The following is a 17224-nucleotide window of genomic DNA, read 5'->3' on the forward strand; positions in this document are numbered from 1 at the left end:
GCGAATTGCGATCAAGCGAAATGCGTCTTTGATCTTCTGCTTACTATTTACCCGTTTAATAGATTATTCATAAAGAGTACAGTATAAAAATGTCTATCATATTAATTTATTTTATCATAGGTAGATATTAATTAATAATATAAACTGTTCTTTTAAATTATAATATTATTCTGTTTATCCATTCCGTTTTGGGATTATTCTGGTGATAAAAATGTGTTTATTTTAAAAATCAGAAAGTATACTCGTAAAAAATTAAACAATAAATATAAGTACCAATAATAATTTATTTTTAATTTAAATAATAGTCAATAGACCGAAATTAAAGTTCGTTTTGATTTGATACGATGAGCAATTGTCACAATAATTACCACACTTTAGTATGTCATAGACGTGATTTTATTAAGTAAATTCAGTCTTTGTTTAGGCATCGCTTCGCACCTTCAGGTTGTGAAACGTCCGTTAAAACAATCGTTGTCACTACACAAACAATATACATAAATTAAAACATACAAATACGTAAACATTATTTTGCGCTTATACCGAAATAAATTTCTAGACGCTATTAAACTGGACTTAATCAGTGACTGTAACTTCGAATACTTATATTTCCTTGGCACTCATTGTCGTTATACATGTACCAACTCACGCATCTGAGTCAGCTTTCAGGGCAAGAATACCTTGCGCGTTTAAATCTCGAACGGCTTCAAGGAGTCGTCTTTCCGCTCTCGGTTCCCCGAGCGCAACATCTACACTTCCCGCACACAGTAACAGAGCACGAAGGGCTGCTCTAGGCCAATCTAGTTTCAAACTCTGTCTTACTATAGTACCTGATGACGTGGCACCTAATCTTGCACATTCTGCTTCAAGACGATTACCATAATCCTCTATTAAAGATTCACCAGCTGCCCTCCTCATTTCTGGCGTTAGAGATGAGAGAAGTAACAGGGCGACGTCATCCATCGGCCTTCCTAAAGAAACCATCTGCCAATCGAGGGCAATACATTCGCTTTCTCCATCCCTTTCTCTAAATAGGAGATTACCACTCCAAAAGTCTGCATGAGCTAGAGGTGCAGGTTCAGCTGGTCGGAGCAACGTTTCAAGAAGAGAAGGCGCTCGCGCACTGAGCGCGGATACTGCCGCTGCTTCCTCGATACAATCCGAGCGTCCCCTGAGAAATGCTTCAAGTTGGGGTAAACCTCGTCTGACTAAACGTAGGTAACCAGCTGCGGCTCGCTCGCACGGAAACAGAAAGTCAAATCTTTGATCCAGTGGGCCTTCTCTGTCTCGCAAAGCAAGTGAGAGGGCATGCAGTCGCGCCGCAGCATGCAGCGCGGCTCTAGCTCTATCTACAGTTAAACCCTCGGCAAAGTCTGCAGATTCAAAGCCCTCAGCGGTAACATCTTCCAAAACAAGCTCACTATCTCCACCAATTTCATCTGTGAATCGAAGTAATATTATATTTATTTATTTATTTATTTATTTATTCGAATATATGAGTATAATACATTTTATGTATTACATATTTCTTTTGCAGAAAAAAAAATACGAGACACTTTTGTCGTTGCGTCTTATAGCATAATAATTATAATCATGTCACGAAATTTTTAGTATGCAGTAAACGTAAGCTCAGATAGACAAACGTTATAACGACTACAAAAACAAGCAAAACGTGATTTACGAGTACCTTTTATACATGAAAAATAAATAAAAATTATTTTAAATATTTATAATATTATTTATTTTATAATTATGAAACATATATTGGATTAAAATATGTATTAAGGTATAAATTATTAATTATTAATCTTTATAATAATCGTATCTTAATAAAATAAATAATTATTTTAATTTTAGAATAAAATCAAAAGGTTAAAGAATTAACGCTCATTTCAAACTATAATGCATAAGCTTAGGTCATAAGTATTTTAAACTAAAATTCCTGCTATAAAGAACTTACTTTTCGGAAGCATCTTTATGTGGTTATTTGTGTGATTGGCGTCATGATAGCAAAATATTTATATCCCAGAAAGTATGACGAATCAGAATTGCATTCAAAAGTATTATTACTGGTGTGGATTTGAAATACATATATTTCGATACATGCGTAATTTAATTTTAACCTAACACATAATATATATTAGCGCAATATGAACAATTAATTGCCACATATCGATACTTGATATGAAGAATATTGTATCTCATTTTGTTAAGTTTTCAGTAGAGCGTTTTACAATTTTGTTGCATTTAAAAAGTGGCCAAGTGATGTTGAATAAAGCCGCATCCGCAATGAAGTAAATTGTTCTACTATTAATTTACTTCACTACGGATATATATTATTATTTTTGTAACCAAAATTACAATGTTTTTTAGCAGAAATCGGAATTATCTTGAATTACAATGAAATTTTTTTTCAGGTTCAAAATTGTTCTAGTGGTCGTTTATATACGGTTCCCGGATTGAAAGATACCTTTTTTCCCCTTCAGTATTTTGATGGTATAGTTAGAAATCATTGTTTCATTAGTTGCAATGTTCTTTATATCAGGTGTCGATATATTGTGATTTTTCTGTTGACATAATAGTAGGAGATCCGAACTAGAGACGAACGTCACCACAATGAAAATAATTTTTTATTTATTTTAGTATATAAGAAAAAAAAAACGATAGGTTTGACTGAAAAATTCCTGGTCAGGCTATATTTAATTCAAAATTGAAAATTTTATTTTTATTTAAAAATACGCTTACGAGTTTAAAGAATATATTTAATCACTACCGACAATATGAAGCTTATAATAAATGCAAACGTTGGGTTGTCTAGTAATTTCCTGGCATAACTACTGGGTGGCAGGCATAAACAGGTATATTTATATAAATATATTGTTTTATTTATTTTTATAACTCTGATTAAAAGGAGCGCTCTTTCATTGCAAAGACGATGACATAAATAGGGTTGTCTGGTCAAAGTCTGGTTTGAAAGGCGGTTGCCGAATATAAGATAGACTGGGCAGGAATTTTCCATCCAACTTTTTTGCGATTTGTCTTGAACATACTAAAAAAGATAATGGTAAGGCTTTAGATTAACAGCCGTCGAATTATCTAAGCTCAAAATTTGACCGTTTATCGGCATAATTTCATTACAAAAAAAAATAACCCTAACCTATCTAACTTCCAAATTAGACCGTTTATCGACATAATTTCGTTACAAAAAAAAATAAAATAAAAATAACCCTAACCTATCTAACTTCGAAATGACGGTTCTTAATCTAAAGCCTAGCCAAGATAATTATTTAATTTTTATCTATTAAGCAGATGGGTGAAGATCACCTAATAACATTAAGATTGTTTTATTACTATTTTGTGTAACTGATGTATGATTAACTTGTAACAAAAACTATTGAAAGATCAAGAATGTTTATCGAATCTGCTAGTTACCTGGTAATCTAGCTTTCACACACCGTGGCACTGGTAGGCCTTCGCCTGGACCTAAGGCTTCTTCTGCTAGTCTATTTAATGCTGGCGCTAGTTCAGTGTAGAATAAAATCTCTCGAGTGTCGAATTGAGCTTCTGCAACGAATAGTCTCCCAAACGGGTCCTTTGGCGGTAGCTTGACTATGAGAGGCAAAGCTGTACGCTCCCCGGCGCTTTCATAGCGAACGGTCACGGCAAGTACTCTACTAAGCGCACCAGCAACACCTGCTCTAGACTCTACTCGTATCTAAAAGTAGGAAACAAATTCACAAATTATGAAACAAAATTATATAAAATTATAAAAAAATCATACTAGATAAAACTATGAATTACTTTTTAACATTTAGGTCACTTTAATTAAAAAGCAGTTACCTCTTGCGGGGCGACCATGCCCGCACCGACCAGCAGTTCTCTCGCCCACTCCTCAGTGAGCGCCGCATCAGCATCAGCCTCGGGTCCCTGCTCGCAATCGGATTCCTCACTCCCGCTACTGGGGGCTTCCGAGACCGCAACGCTATCCGGCCCCCCTGCTTGCATTTTATGCACTTCACTCTATAAATCGATTATTTTTTTTAAAACACAATCATATTTCAATGTACTAATACCGAGAATGTTCGTACTTTTAATAAAACTAACTAAGTAATTGATATTTTATAATGGGTGGCTCGAGATTCGTGTTAATTGGTGTAGCATCGAATGTTCTGAGCCGACTGCAAGGTACCGCGCCTGCGCGTTCTCTCCGTCAATTATTCATCGGGACTCCCGTGCCGTGTCAGCCGTCGGTCAATGCGAAATTACGAGATAGATAGTTATGCATAGATTTAGCCTCACTGTTGTGACTAGTATTCTCTTTATAATATTGAAAGAATATAAAATTGAAAGCAAAACATGTAGGTACTTCAGACGCATAAAATAATTTATTGTCCTAGAAGATATAATTAACAAATTATTTGATAGTATTAAGACTATATTTGATTTAAATCTGAAAAAATAGTGTTATGTCTCTGTTTACTTATCTGTTGAATTAATGAACATGAAAAGTAATTTAATGATAACAATATTAAAATATGACAACATTTATATTATGTATTACATTATGTTATGTGTATGTTTTCTATAATTAAATTGTTTTAATAAAAGTGAAACGACGGCATTTATTACTTAATAATTACATAATAGGTAAATTGTACTGTGAGGCAAGAAATCGGTCCTACAATAGCATTTATATTTATTGTTATTATTTTATTTAAATTCTTTATTGTACAATAAATAACAAGTGTGTAAAAAAGGCAGGCTTAATGCTATTGCATTTTCTACCAGTCAAACTTGGTACGTGCAAGAATGTATTAGTGTGTGAAACTCTGGTGGGATGCTGGTGTTGGGTTTTGGTATTTAATTTTATTCGCAAGAAAAATAATATCAACATTCATCTTTTCGTTTTTATATCAATAAAGGTTGAAAAATTATTTTTGCAAACTTTGTGACTAATTCATTTAGCTTCTAATTTCATCCAGCAGAGTTGGAAGTTTTTTGAAAAATACATACGAGTGTAAAATCCCTAAAAAACGGACGTTATTTTAATTGCTTTGTTATTATAATAACTTGTCATGGAAGTACATAGTTTGTAGGTATAAAGTGACTACATTTGAATTAAGTTCCTACAAATAAGATATACTAGTTAAATATAGGTATGTACGTATATATACTACACCCAGTCTCGGGTTAGTCGAAAATCGAACACACAACCTCGGAGCCAAAAGTAGTGTCACATTAAATTGCGCTAACAGGCTAGCAGTCTAACAGTCTTAAAATATTACGAAACAGTCTCCCAACGTCTGGCTGGCCGTCTATTCGCGACAAGCTCTAAATCTAAAACTACTGAACTTTCTTGCCGTTTTCGCCAACAAACAGTAAATCCTGAGAAAGGTTTAGGTGTATGATTGTTAAAGTTTCCTGTAAATTCAATGAAATATGGCCATATTTGTTAAGGAAGTCAGAGTAAATTAAGCCACCCGGGAGCTTTCATCGAAAATGCTGTCTACACTGTTTAAGATATAACAAAACAAAGTATGGTGGAATTATTCCTCTTACAAAGGTTTACAAAAAATCCGCGATGACATAGGTATTTCTATCTTTTAAGGATATTCATTCTTTTTGGGCAACACACATGAGTTCATGCCAATTTTGGCGCGAACTCGTGGAGGCCTACGTCCGGCAGTGGACCGCGATAGGCTGAAGTGATTCTAACTTTAAAAAGAATTACATTTACAATGCAGTAATTCGCAGTGATGTACAAGATACCTCAAATAAAGTATCTCGAATACCAAATACAAAATACTTTTAAAATAAGTATTTCAGATACCAGATACAAATAACTTTCTGTAATGGTATCTGAAATACTAGATATAAAATACGTATCTTTCAAATACTTTTTATAGATAAAATACTTTTGTAAAAAAACAACATTATTTTTAATGAAAGTTTAATTTTTTACATATAAATCGCGTTGATTGCGCATCCGTGAAACAACATAATATTACATTTTTATGGTTTTAATTGGAACTTAAGTAAAACTAGTTCTTCAAAGTTTATCACTCATTTTCCTTCGATGAGGCCACATGATCATGCCTCCAAATGAGAAGAGTCGCTCCATAGGGGTAGAACTTGGCAAACAGGTGTTGTATTTCAAAAAAATTTTTTTTATTGTAGGAAAAGCATTTAAACTCTTTATGTTGGTATCTTTATTATTTAAATATTGCAATGTTTCTAAGTCAGCGGTGCTGCCTGATCCTGTGTTTTCGGCACTTGCAACAGAGGAATCTGAATCCTCTAAAAACATGTAATAGGATAAAAAAAGACAATTCTTTTTTTCTATAAAATGTTGCCACGCCACCTATCAATTTGACCCTAAAAGACTAAAACACGGGACTAGAGATTCAATAGCGCGTTCAGTTTCTGCGACAACATTAATATTTAAAATTAATGCTACCTAGGATGTCACAATAGAATCAGTTATCTGCTACTAAAAGTATCTTAGCAAACATAGTATCTACAAAATACTAAGATATCAAACAAAAGGTATTTAAATACAAGATACAAAATGAATTTTAAAAAAGGTATTTAGTTACAAGATGAAAATACGTATTTTGTATCTTGTATCTGTATTTCAGATACTTTTATCTTAGATAAGTTACATCTCTGGTAATTCGAATGCTACATAGTATAAGTTCTTATCGGTTTAGTATAAGTTCTTATCGGTCGGTACAGTATAAGTTCTTATCGGTTAAAAATATGATACTTAACTTAAGTATATCATGCACCTACTTTATAATACTATACTTTACACCGTGTAATTTAAACGAATATCTTAAGAGTTCATATCTCTACGCCGCTCTTCGCTGTCGCTGAGATCGTGGCTAGTCTTTAGATTAAGATCCGTCGAATTAATTTTGTAAAGAAATTATGCCGATTAATGGTCAAATTTTGAAGTTAGATAGGTAAGGTTATTTTTTTTACCGAAATCGTTATTGCTGGGTCACGCCACAAGTCTTATGTAAAAATTACATCCAGATTCAGGATGGGATTCGAACCCACAACCTTGGGAAGAAAACTAGAGTCACAGCCAATTGCGCTAACGGGTCAGTAAAAGGTTGAATTCGGTTTACAGTTGGCATCCTGTCCTGTGTTTGTAAGAAATCTGACTTAAAGTTTGATCTAGATTTCATCTTGATATTCCATCCAGAAGTAGAGGTATTAGGTACTGTACAAACTAATGAAAGGTGATTTTAACGTAGTCATTGAGTCATTGACTAATTTTTTTTTTAGTTTAATTTTAGACTTTTAGACACACAATTTTTTACTTGAAATTGTCGTTCGTGTTGTCAGCTTAATTATGACAAAATTATGATGAAAAAAATCCCGTTACCAGATGTGCACTCAACACACAACTACACAAACATATCGAGTTGAATAAGTTCTGTACACATATGTAGTATTGTATTTGTAAATAATGCAGACATGAGTACAAGTTTGCGTACGTATTCCTTAGTGATTTTGGCACTATTATTTTGTTACAATACTAATTATAAAATACTATAAATAAAATTTCTAGTCTGTATGGTGTATACCTTTGCCTTTTATTTTTATGACAATTATCAAGTCTTGATGTTGAACCGGATAAAATATTATTAATCTGTGGTCCCAAAAGTAATTTTATGTTACAGTGAAATAAAATAAAAATAAAATAATAAATATACCGGTATAAATAAAATGGGTAAAGAAAAATCGAAAAAACGCCGCCGTTCTACTTCTTCAAGTTCGTCCAGCTCTGATTCAAGCCGCGAAAAGAAGAAACTACGCAAACTGAAAAAGAAATTAAAAAGAGAACAGAAGAAAACGGAAAAGATTCTTAAAAAAAAGCTTAAAGAAGAACGAAAGAAACTTAAAAAGAAGAAGCGGGAAGAAAGAAGTCCGAGTAAAGAGGATGAGCACAATAAAGATGAAACATCGGCTGATATTCCTTTAGGTAAATAATTGTAAAACTATTTGATTAAATTCAATTTTTGTAGTATTTAGTGTTTAGTATAACATTAATAATGAGAAAATTCGGTTACTAATACTTATTTATATTTAATTCCGCTTTGGTTCGAATTTATAATTTTGCTTTATAACTCTAATATAATTTAACATAACTGTTAAATTATTATTTATATATTTATATTAGTACTAGCTATGCCCGCGACTTCGTCCGCGTAGAATTTTACAAAAAAGTTATAAAATAAATAAATTTCTAAAATAAAAGTAGCCGAAGTCACTCCATTAATAAGTAATAATAAAAAAATATCTATTCCAAACACAAGTTATTTTAAAAATATTTGCCAACTGTTTGTTCTGGCTAGTCTCTGTAACAGCTGGACCGATTTTGACGGAACTTTCACTGGCAGATAGCTGATAAGGTAAGGACCTTATCAGCTACAAACAGTTGGCAAATATTTTTAAAATAACTTGTGTTTGGAATAGATATTTTTTTATTATTACTTATTAATGACACAAGAATATTCTACATACCAGTTTAATGAAGAATTGAGCAATAGAAAAAGTAAGTTAGACCATTTCATTAAATAGCTATTCAGCATTTTATTTACTTTTTATAATATTTTTTTTAGAATTAATGGAAAGGTCGAAAGCCATGGCACCAATGACCAAAGAGGAGTGGGAAAAACGACAGAGTGTAATTAGGAGGGTTCAGGATGAGGAGACTGGCAGATACAGGTTATTCTATTATACTAATTTGATAAAAATATTTGGAAACTTGTTATAAATTTATTTTATAGAATAATATTTGCACATATAAATGAGAATCGGTGTAAAATTTGTATTTATACATTTATGTACTAGCAATACACGTGCGAATAATTCGCACTAAATAAATTTAAAAAATGACCGAGAGTCAATCATGTTGACAATTTTTCAAAATTAAAGCCATCATATATATAATTTTAATAATTAATAAATTTACAAAAACAAAAGCAATAATCAATTTTTTAGTTATGGATGCCGGTTGAGTAAGCTATAGAACAATTGTAAGTTTTTTTTCTAAAAAAGGAGGCAAACATCTTAACATTAGCATATTAACACATTTATTTTGATTATGCCTATGTATATTTATAAAAAAAAATATTTAGCTACAAAAGTTGCCCATTACCTGTAACACAAGCATTAAGTTGCTTACTTTAGGACGAATGTGTGTGGTAAAATATTATTTATTTATATTATTAAAGAATTGATATTGTATTCTAATAAAAAAAATTAGTGAAAAAAGTTTTAAGTTGGCCGTACTACTATGACTTACCTTAACTACAAAGATTCCTCTAATATCAAAAATATTGCTGAAAAGCAGGAACTAGTGCTCTCTGCATGTTAGTCCTTATCATATAAAAAAGGGATGCTAAATCAATTTCAATTTTCTAAAAATAACAGTAATAATCCAACACATAGAACAAATAGCTCAATTACTGCTTAGTGAATAAACATAATACGGATATTGTTTTGTTTTATTATTTTTGGGAATATAATAGAAAAATAAGAAGAGAATTAATTGATTGCTATAGATTATTACAATAATTACACAGGTCTGCGGTGAAAAAGTTTTTTGGGGAATTTTATATGAAATTTGTAAATACTTCCTTATTGCAAATATAAACTTTTTTTTAAATGTCTCATGTCAGATTTTTTTTTTTATTGGGATATATTGAAATCAATTTTTCATACACAGTTTATCTATGTTAAATAACTTTATACCGATAAGCTCCAATGCTTGTTCTACATGGAGAAAGAGGCCTATGTCCAGCAGTGGGATGTCAATTGTAATATTTAATTGCTATGAGTGAGCTCACGAACGCCCTGTACGATGATGATACGTAAACTGATGTATGTAGCTAATAAATCATGCAACTAATGTAAAAAGTTGATTGGGCGCTATGTATGTGCAGCTGAACCGTACACAATCTGAATGTGAACCAACAAAACTCAGTTTCTTTTAAAGAAAAATATTTTTTTGTTATTGTGTGGTTTTTGAGTGTGGGTTTTTGATAAGAGTAAATAAAAACCACATTAATTCATTTTATTGAATTTTTGCTTAAATGTATGTATATCCAAATATTGTACGGCCTTAATCTGGTAAGCGTGCCATCATGTTCACCATGCGTATGTATATGGTTTTATATTATTTTTAAAACAAATATAAATAGTCCCAGAAAAAACCTAAAAAAATATATTTTTAAACTACCATTAAATAAGATTTTAAAAAATTGTTTCGTAGATCTGTATTTATTACACTACTACACACTCCTAAAAACTTAAGTTTACTTTAAAATGTAGCACTCGTCAGGCATAAAAAAGCTGTGCATAAGGACTAGGTTTAGATATATAAAAAAAAAATACAATTAAAGTAATTACTTATGATTGAATGTTAAAGAATAAAATGTTACTATCACTGTAATGTAACTGTTACTGTGCCTCAGTTCTGTATTCTTTCCAGGTTAATAAAAGGCGACGGAGAAGTGTTGGAAGAGATTGTATCGAGAGACAGACATTTACAGATTAATCGACGAGCCACTATGGCAGACGGAGACTTCTTTCAATCTCAGACTATTCACAAACAGAGTACTAAAACAACTGTAACTTTCTTCTAATACGTATTATCTTATAACTGGTTGCATTTGTTTACAGGTAAGTATAGAAGTAAACAGTTTTATTTACAATTGTGCTTATAAAATATTGTACAGTGTGATACAGGAGTTTTTTCTGTGCTCTATATTGTAGGCCGAGATTTATTGGTAAGATTCTTAGGTACTGTTTCACTGGTTGGTGAGAAAGTTTATAGTGCACTTAAGTTACTGATACTGCATAAACACTTATAGGCAGGATGTAAAATGGGTTTCGTGTAAATTATAGAAAAATAAATATTTTATCAAGCTACTATTTTCTTGAATTCAAAGCTTGTAAATAGAAATATTTGAAAAATATATTTGAGTTTGATAGTGAAAAAAAATATTTAGTAAACTTTATATGTTGAATAAGAAGAATGGTGAAACAGGACCTTAATGTGTATATAGAGATTTTAATATATCACCTACAACTTGTTAGTGTTGTTTTTAGTTTGCATCGTTTCGTATTAAAGAATTATGTCGATGCACACAATAAGATTAACATGTTATAAATATAATTACTTCAAATATTGAAAATATTTCAGTTCTTTTACTTAGAAATTGTATATTGATTCTTCTTGTTATATTTACTTATATAAATAAACACAGAGGTTTAATCTAAGTTTGAAACCTAATAAATATAAAGTATAAAAAATACATTTTTGTTTAATTTTTCAACATATCTTACCTTAAATGTATATATTTAACACATATAAAAATTAAAAAATATACATAGTTGAGATATGTATAGGCATTTATCCCACATAAGAAAATTGTTTTATAAATTATATTTAGCTCATAGTCATGGAAATGGATATGACTAACGATATTAATCCACACAATGAAACCATTGTAAAGCTGGTACAGCGTACACAGCCTTTACCAAAGTGGGCGATAACGCTCCCTTGTGGGCGCTCCAGTACTAAAGGGGGGTAAGAGGAAAACAATGGTGGCGTTGCGTAGAGGCTTTGGGGGTGATTTGTTATTTAATCTATAAGGACTCTTAGACATCGACTGAGCTCTCGACTCTCGACTCGCAACTTATGAACATCAACTAATATTAATTCATATTTTGCTCAACGGGGGCACTATAAAATAATTTATTCTCAAAGTGGGCAGTAGACGAAATAAGTTTGGGAACCCCTGCTATAAGAGATACTTTGTAATGCTACAGTGAATTCATTTAAATAATTTGTATTGATAAAAAAAAATGAAATAATTAAAATAATTTATTGCTCTTAGTACAAATAATTTACAATTCATCTTTGGGGGGTGTCGATTCTTGTGTAACATTTTCTTCTGGAGACGGTTTTGTCGTAAAATCTTCAAGGTGTTCATTGACTAATGATATGAGGCTTTCCAATGGCCTTGCTCCGTAATCTACATTAACTACTTTTTTATTTTTATAAAGAATTAATGTGGGCAGACCATTTATCTAAAAAAAAAAAACATTTTTTTAAATAATTAGTTAATCCTAAAAAATTTTTCCTTAGCATTTTTTAATAATACCTTTTCCGTATCACATATTGCTTTGGATCTAACGCAATCGATATCAGCTATCAAAACACGACTTTCATTTTGGAATTTTTCACCCAATTTTATCCAGAGTGGGTTCAACTGCATACAATGTGCACACCTGTAATTAAAAACCATATAAACATAATTTTACAGTTCATAATGCTTAAGGTAACAAGTAAATTAATAGAGAAATTAATCTACAACAGCTGAATCTAATAAGACAGGGATTTTTATAAAGCTCTGATAAATGAGATTCTATAATTTATACTGTAAGAAAATAAATAAAAAAAACAGTGTTTGCAAAAACTACTCAATTCACAACACCAAAATAATAATAAAGTTTTTTTTTTAAATTAGTAGCAGACAGTAGATTTTTTATCTTGATTCTAACAGAATTATGTCAAACTTACCAAGGAGCAAAGTAATTAATAAAAACTAAATCTTTCTCCAAAAAGGTTTCAAATGTCTCTTCTGATATTCTGGCAACAGGAAAGGCTTTCTTCTTCTTCATAAACTTATCGGGATCATGGTTCTCAGTTAGCAACATTTTTTCTACAAAGGCTTTGAGTGCCTCAAATGTATAGTCTTCAGCTCTACCCATCTATAATTGTTTTTTAAAAATGTATTCCAGATGAAAAAAATATATATATTCTTTGAAGGTAATGGACTAATGGACCATATCGACTGGAAAACTCCTATACATATAAAAAAAATATCACCTGTGTGTCTGTAGTTAAGATATAATTAGAAAATCGTATGATACAGGTTTATATAAAACAATAAATTTTAGATTTTTTGTCGTCTACTTTCATTCTGGTAATATACAAAATCTGTTTTAAGAAATTGGATAAGAATTTCGAAATTATGATTTAAAATTCAAATTTAAAATGGTAGTGAATTAAAAGTTCTAACTAAATTAAGGATTGTAACGAAATTCTAGTGTAGTTATTTTGTATACAAATGTAATATGAAATGCAGACTAGGTCTGTAACATAAGTGGGTAGTTGAAAACCTCTTTATATCTGATTTCAATCAACTGGGTATGTACAAAAAACTCATAATGGACTACAGTAAATGTTTCATCTATACGAATATTATAAAGCTGAAGAGTTTGTTTGTTTGTTTGAACGCGCTAATCTCAGAAACCATTGGTCCGATTTGAAAAAGTTTTTTTGTGTTAGATAGCCCATTTATCGAGGAAGGTTATAGGCTATATATCATCACGCTGAGACCAAAAGGAGCGGAGCACCAATGAAGAATGTTTCAAAATCGGGGGTTCTTTTTTCCTTTTGAGAGCTTCCACTGCGTGCGCTGTGTAAAAGTATTTAATTTAAACCATAATAGCCTTTTACATAATTCGATTTCAATGAGTATCTCAGGAGATATCGCAGTTTTAAAATAACATCCTCTGTTCCACGCGGACGAAGTCGCGCACAGAAGCCATACCTAATAAAAAAAATAGACACAGGTGTTTGGAATACAGGTTTTTACTAGCTCCAGTATACGAACAAATTTCTTTGGGTACGCGTGGTGCCAAACATAGGATCCTTTTTATCCCGAAATTTCCGCTAAATCGGGGTTTTACTCGGGATAAACCATGTTTACCGTGTCCGAGTACCTAACGCCCAGATAGATAGACAATTTTTTGCGATCAGTCTTTTTGTTTAGATAATTGTGTTGAATTTTTATGGGGGCAATCATTAGAAGATATAGAGATATAGTGATGAAGGTTATCGGCAACTACTTTCCTCAAATTAACGCGGGTGAAACCGCGGTACACAGCTAGTATTTAAATATTTTTTATATATACTCTATTAATTGCTGTGTGGTTACGGCAGTAAATAATGTAGCCGTCCCCTATCTTCCCTTGGGTGTCGTAAGAGGCGACTAAGGGATAGCACAGTTCCACTACCACCTTGGAACTTAAAAAACCGACCGAGGGTGGGATGGTGGGACTATCCAACTGCTGGCTTTCAAATACACATGCCGAAGACGGGCAGCATCGTCTTCGGTGCGACAAAGCTAGCCCTGCGGTGGACCGCTGGGCTGGAGCCCAGCGTGGTGACTATGGGCAAAACACATGAGTTCACGCTAATTTTGGCGCGAACTTGTAGAGGTCTATGTCCAGCAGTGGACTGCGATAGACTGATGTGATGATATACTCTATTACTCTACTCTATTTATAATTATTTAAAGAAAACATTTGCTAATTGTAGTTTATAAAGATTATTATCTCAAATATTGAATTGCTTGTTTCTAACAGAAGGGTGTGTGAATGCTGCCTTAGCTTGTTTTCTTGTTGGTAAGTAAATAGCATTGACATCAACTTGCATGGTTTTTAATGCTAGTAGTATTATTATATTTAACTTTCATCATTATTTATTTGATAAATTAAGGAAAAAAAGTACTTACTATTCTTCCATTGACAATCCAGAGCAAGAATGGATATTGTTTTATGTCAAAGTTTTTGCATGTCATCTCATTTTCCATGCAGTTCACTCGTCCTATTTGTATGTAATCATTGTGGGCATACTGGACAGCTAACTCTGCCCATTTTGGAGCTAAACTCTTAAATAATAATAGCCTATTAATAATAATAGCCTATTTTAAAAAACAAGCTGTTGTTGGAAAATCGATTGTCAGTTATCTTCTATAGATTAATACGCGAAGCAAAAACTTTGTACCCCTTTTTACGAAAATTGCGCAGAGGAGGAGTTTGAAAATTTGCACACTTATAGTTTATATAGAGCATGAGTGCAGAATTCTAATACTTTTTTTTAAATTATGCATAAAAAATACATGAAATCAAACTTATATTTTAAATTAATTATGGTCTATTTTTGGACCACTAGTAAATGTAAAAATGCATTATTCTAAACAATAAACGATGTTTCACGACGCATTGGCGCAACATTAATGGTACTGGTTTGTGGCTGTTACGTTGGCACTTGAGGGTTCGATCAATGCACATGGCAAAAGTTTGTATTGGTCTTACATATATAAGCGGGTAGAGGATTATACCCCGGTAGGGAGATCAAATGGAAAAGTTACTACTATGGCTTATTTTTATTATTGTTTTTATAACTTAGTCAATGTAAAATATTGTTTTAAAAATTGATTTTGTAATATAATTTAATAAAAATTTATTTACATACTTTCATACCTGAGATGCTTTGCACCACGGAGCGTAAAACATGATGAAATGTTGTCCTTTCGATATGAACTTTTCAATATTGTGATCATTTAAATAAGCCATACCACTGTATATTTTTACTTCCGATGAAGGTTTTTCGGCTTCCAAACCCTTAAAAATAATTGCTATTTTTTATTATTAAATACTAAAAACTTTCATGCTAAACATGATAAAGAAATGTGCAAATTTAAATTGTAATCAAAACAGTATAGTCTTTGCACAACTTGAAAAATACACATACAAACTAATACTTTTTTACATAGAAATTTATTACAATTAAAGAAAAAAAACACTTTTTCATAGTAGAGTAATTAAAATACCTCAGATTTCATAGTAAAAACTTCACTCAAGAAGAGAGTTAATGAAGGCAGGTCCCGCGTACCTTTGTATTCAACAGGTGAAAATGAGTTCTTATGGAAATACAATAATGTTGGATATCCTGAGAAAAAAAAAAACAAAACTTTATAACACAAAAATATCAACCTACATCATTATTAAAATATTTGGGCTAGGCTGAATTTTTTTGACAGTTTGAATTTTATAAAGTGAACAAACTACTTTTCACCTTATTCTACAATATTTACAGCAAAAATGGTGCATTGCAAAGATATTCATTTTACCACTATTTTATCAAGCATTATAACGAAAGTAAAGCTACCTTACATAAACAAAAAAAAAATAGTCACAACTAATAAATAATAGTCATAATTAATTTGTAATCAATAAATTATCGACGTTTATTAATAAATATATGAAAATATAACCTGTAATTTCATTCTCTTGACACAATTTCGAATGTACTGTACAGTCTACTTGAGCTATTGCGAAATTCGACTCCTTTCCGTTTACGAGGTCTCCTAATTCTGACCAAATTGGATGAAAATCTGTACAATGACGGCACCTAAAAATGCCAAAAACATTTCAATAAAAAAAAATGCATTAATTATATAAAATGGTACGAAAACAATACAAACCATGGAGCATAAAACATAATAAAGTTTCCATCCATTTCTTCTATTTGTTGTTTAAAATTATCAGGTCCATATTCATAAACAGGGTTTTCTTCTGGTGCAACATAATGCGATAAAAATAAGCAAAGGAAACACAAGAAGGCACGAGGGTACATCGTTAGATATATTTAATCTACGTGTTCTTAAATATTTGTTTATTTTACTAAATAATAGGTCTTATAATCATTATCATCGAAAGTTACCTATACTTTTTACACATCAATACGGTGTTTGGATGATAGAACACCTGATTTTGACACAATTTTTGACAAGTTATAGATATTGAAAATACCTAATTACCTATGCTATGTACAGTTTCCATAGTTTATTAACATGTATTTCTATAATGAGTTATCAGTTTACTTTGAACTCGAATACATTACGAGAAAAATAAAATAATAACTGAATGGTTCAATTAAAGACATTCCTAAGTCCAGTTGGGGATTTTATATAATACAAAGTTATAAACACCTCTTGCAAGAACTTTTTATTGTCTTTGCATTAATCTGTTTCATATTATTTTTATTTATTTATTTATACTTTAGTGTACACCACAACTACACTTTAAGCATTAAACATATTTAAAGACAGTTACAGACTATGAAGCTTAAAAGGCGGACTTATGGCTATTTAGCCATTTCCTCCAGACAACCCAAGTAAGGAAAGAATAAATTTATTATTAGTTCGAGACAGGGTAGATAGTGCAGTTATATGATAAACTTACATGAAGATATATACATAGTAATACATATACAAAATACATGCATACATGCATACATACATACATACATACACACATACATACACGCATGTCTCATTCTAATCATTCT

General features: G+C 31.5%; 3 protein-coding genes across 4 annotated transcripts; 1 reads left to right on the forward strand and 2 right to left on the reverse strand.

Annotated features, from left to right (window-relative positions):
• Positions 1–266: 266 nt before the first annotated feature.
• On the reverse strand, positions 267–4042 carry LOC123657553. The gene is made up of 3 exons (XM_045593077.1): positions 3838–4042; positions 3430–3712; positions 267–1436 (listed from the first exon to the last, which is right to left on the reverse strand). Exons 1-3 carry the CDS (start codon positions 4000–4002, stop codon positions 643–645), a joined length of 1242 nt encoding a protein of 413 aa, XP_045449033.1. The 5' UTR covers positions 4003–4042; the 3' UTR covers positions 267–642.
• A 3268-nt stretch (positions 4043–7310) lies between these two features.
• On the forward strand, positions 7311–11330 carry LOC123657685 (ADP-ribosylation factor-like protein 6-interacting protein 4). Of its 2 annotated transcripts, XM_045593208.1 has the most exons (4): positions 7311–7990; positions 8631–8736; positions 10505–10695; positions 10789–11330. In XM_045593208.1, exons 1-3 carry the CDS (start codon positions 7735–7737, stop codon positions 10656–10658), a joined length of 516 nt encoding a protein of 171 aa, XP_045449164.1. In that variant the 5' UTR covers positions 7311–7734; the 3' UTR covers positions 10659–10695; positions 10789–11330. The 2 variants fall into 2 exon arrangements, with proteins under 2 accessions (XP_045449164.1, XP_045449163.1); XM_045593207.1 differs by having other exon boundaries at positions 10505–11330.
• A 557-nt stretch (positions 11331–11887) lies between these two features.
• On the reverse strand, positions 11888–16664 carry LOC123657688 (thioredoxin domain-containing protein 5 homolog). Its single transcript, XM_045593209.1, has 8 exons — positions 16359–16664; positions 16149–16285; positions 15705–15823; positions 15355–15495; positions 14604–14759; positions 12602–12792; positions 12183–12309; positions 11888–12108 (listed from the first exon to the last, which is right to left on the reverse strand). Exons 1-8 carry the CDS (start codon positions 16508–16510, stop codon positions 11926–11928), a joined length of 1206 nt encoding a protein of 401 aa, XP_045449165.1. The 5' UTR covers positions 16511–16664; the 3' UTR covers positions 11888–11925.
• Between the last annotated feature and the right edge of the window lie 560 nt (positions 16665–17224).

The sequence above is a fragment of the Melitaea cinxia genome, chromosome 11 (genome assembly GCF_905220565.1).
Source record: "Melitaea cinxia chromosome 11, ilMelCinx1.1, whole genome shotgun sequence".
In the NCBI taxonomy this organism is placed as follows: Eukaryota; Metazoa; Arthropoda; class Insecta; order Lepidoptera; family Nymphalidae; genus Melitaea; species Melitaea cinxia.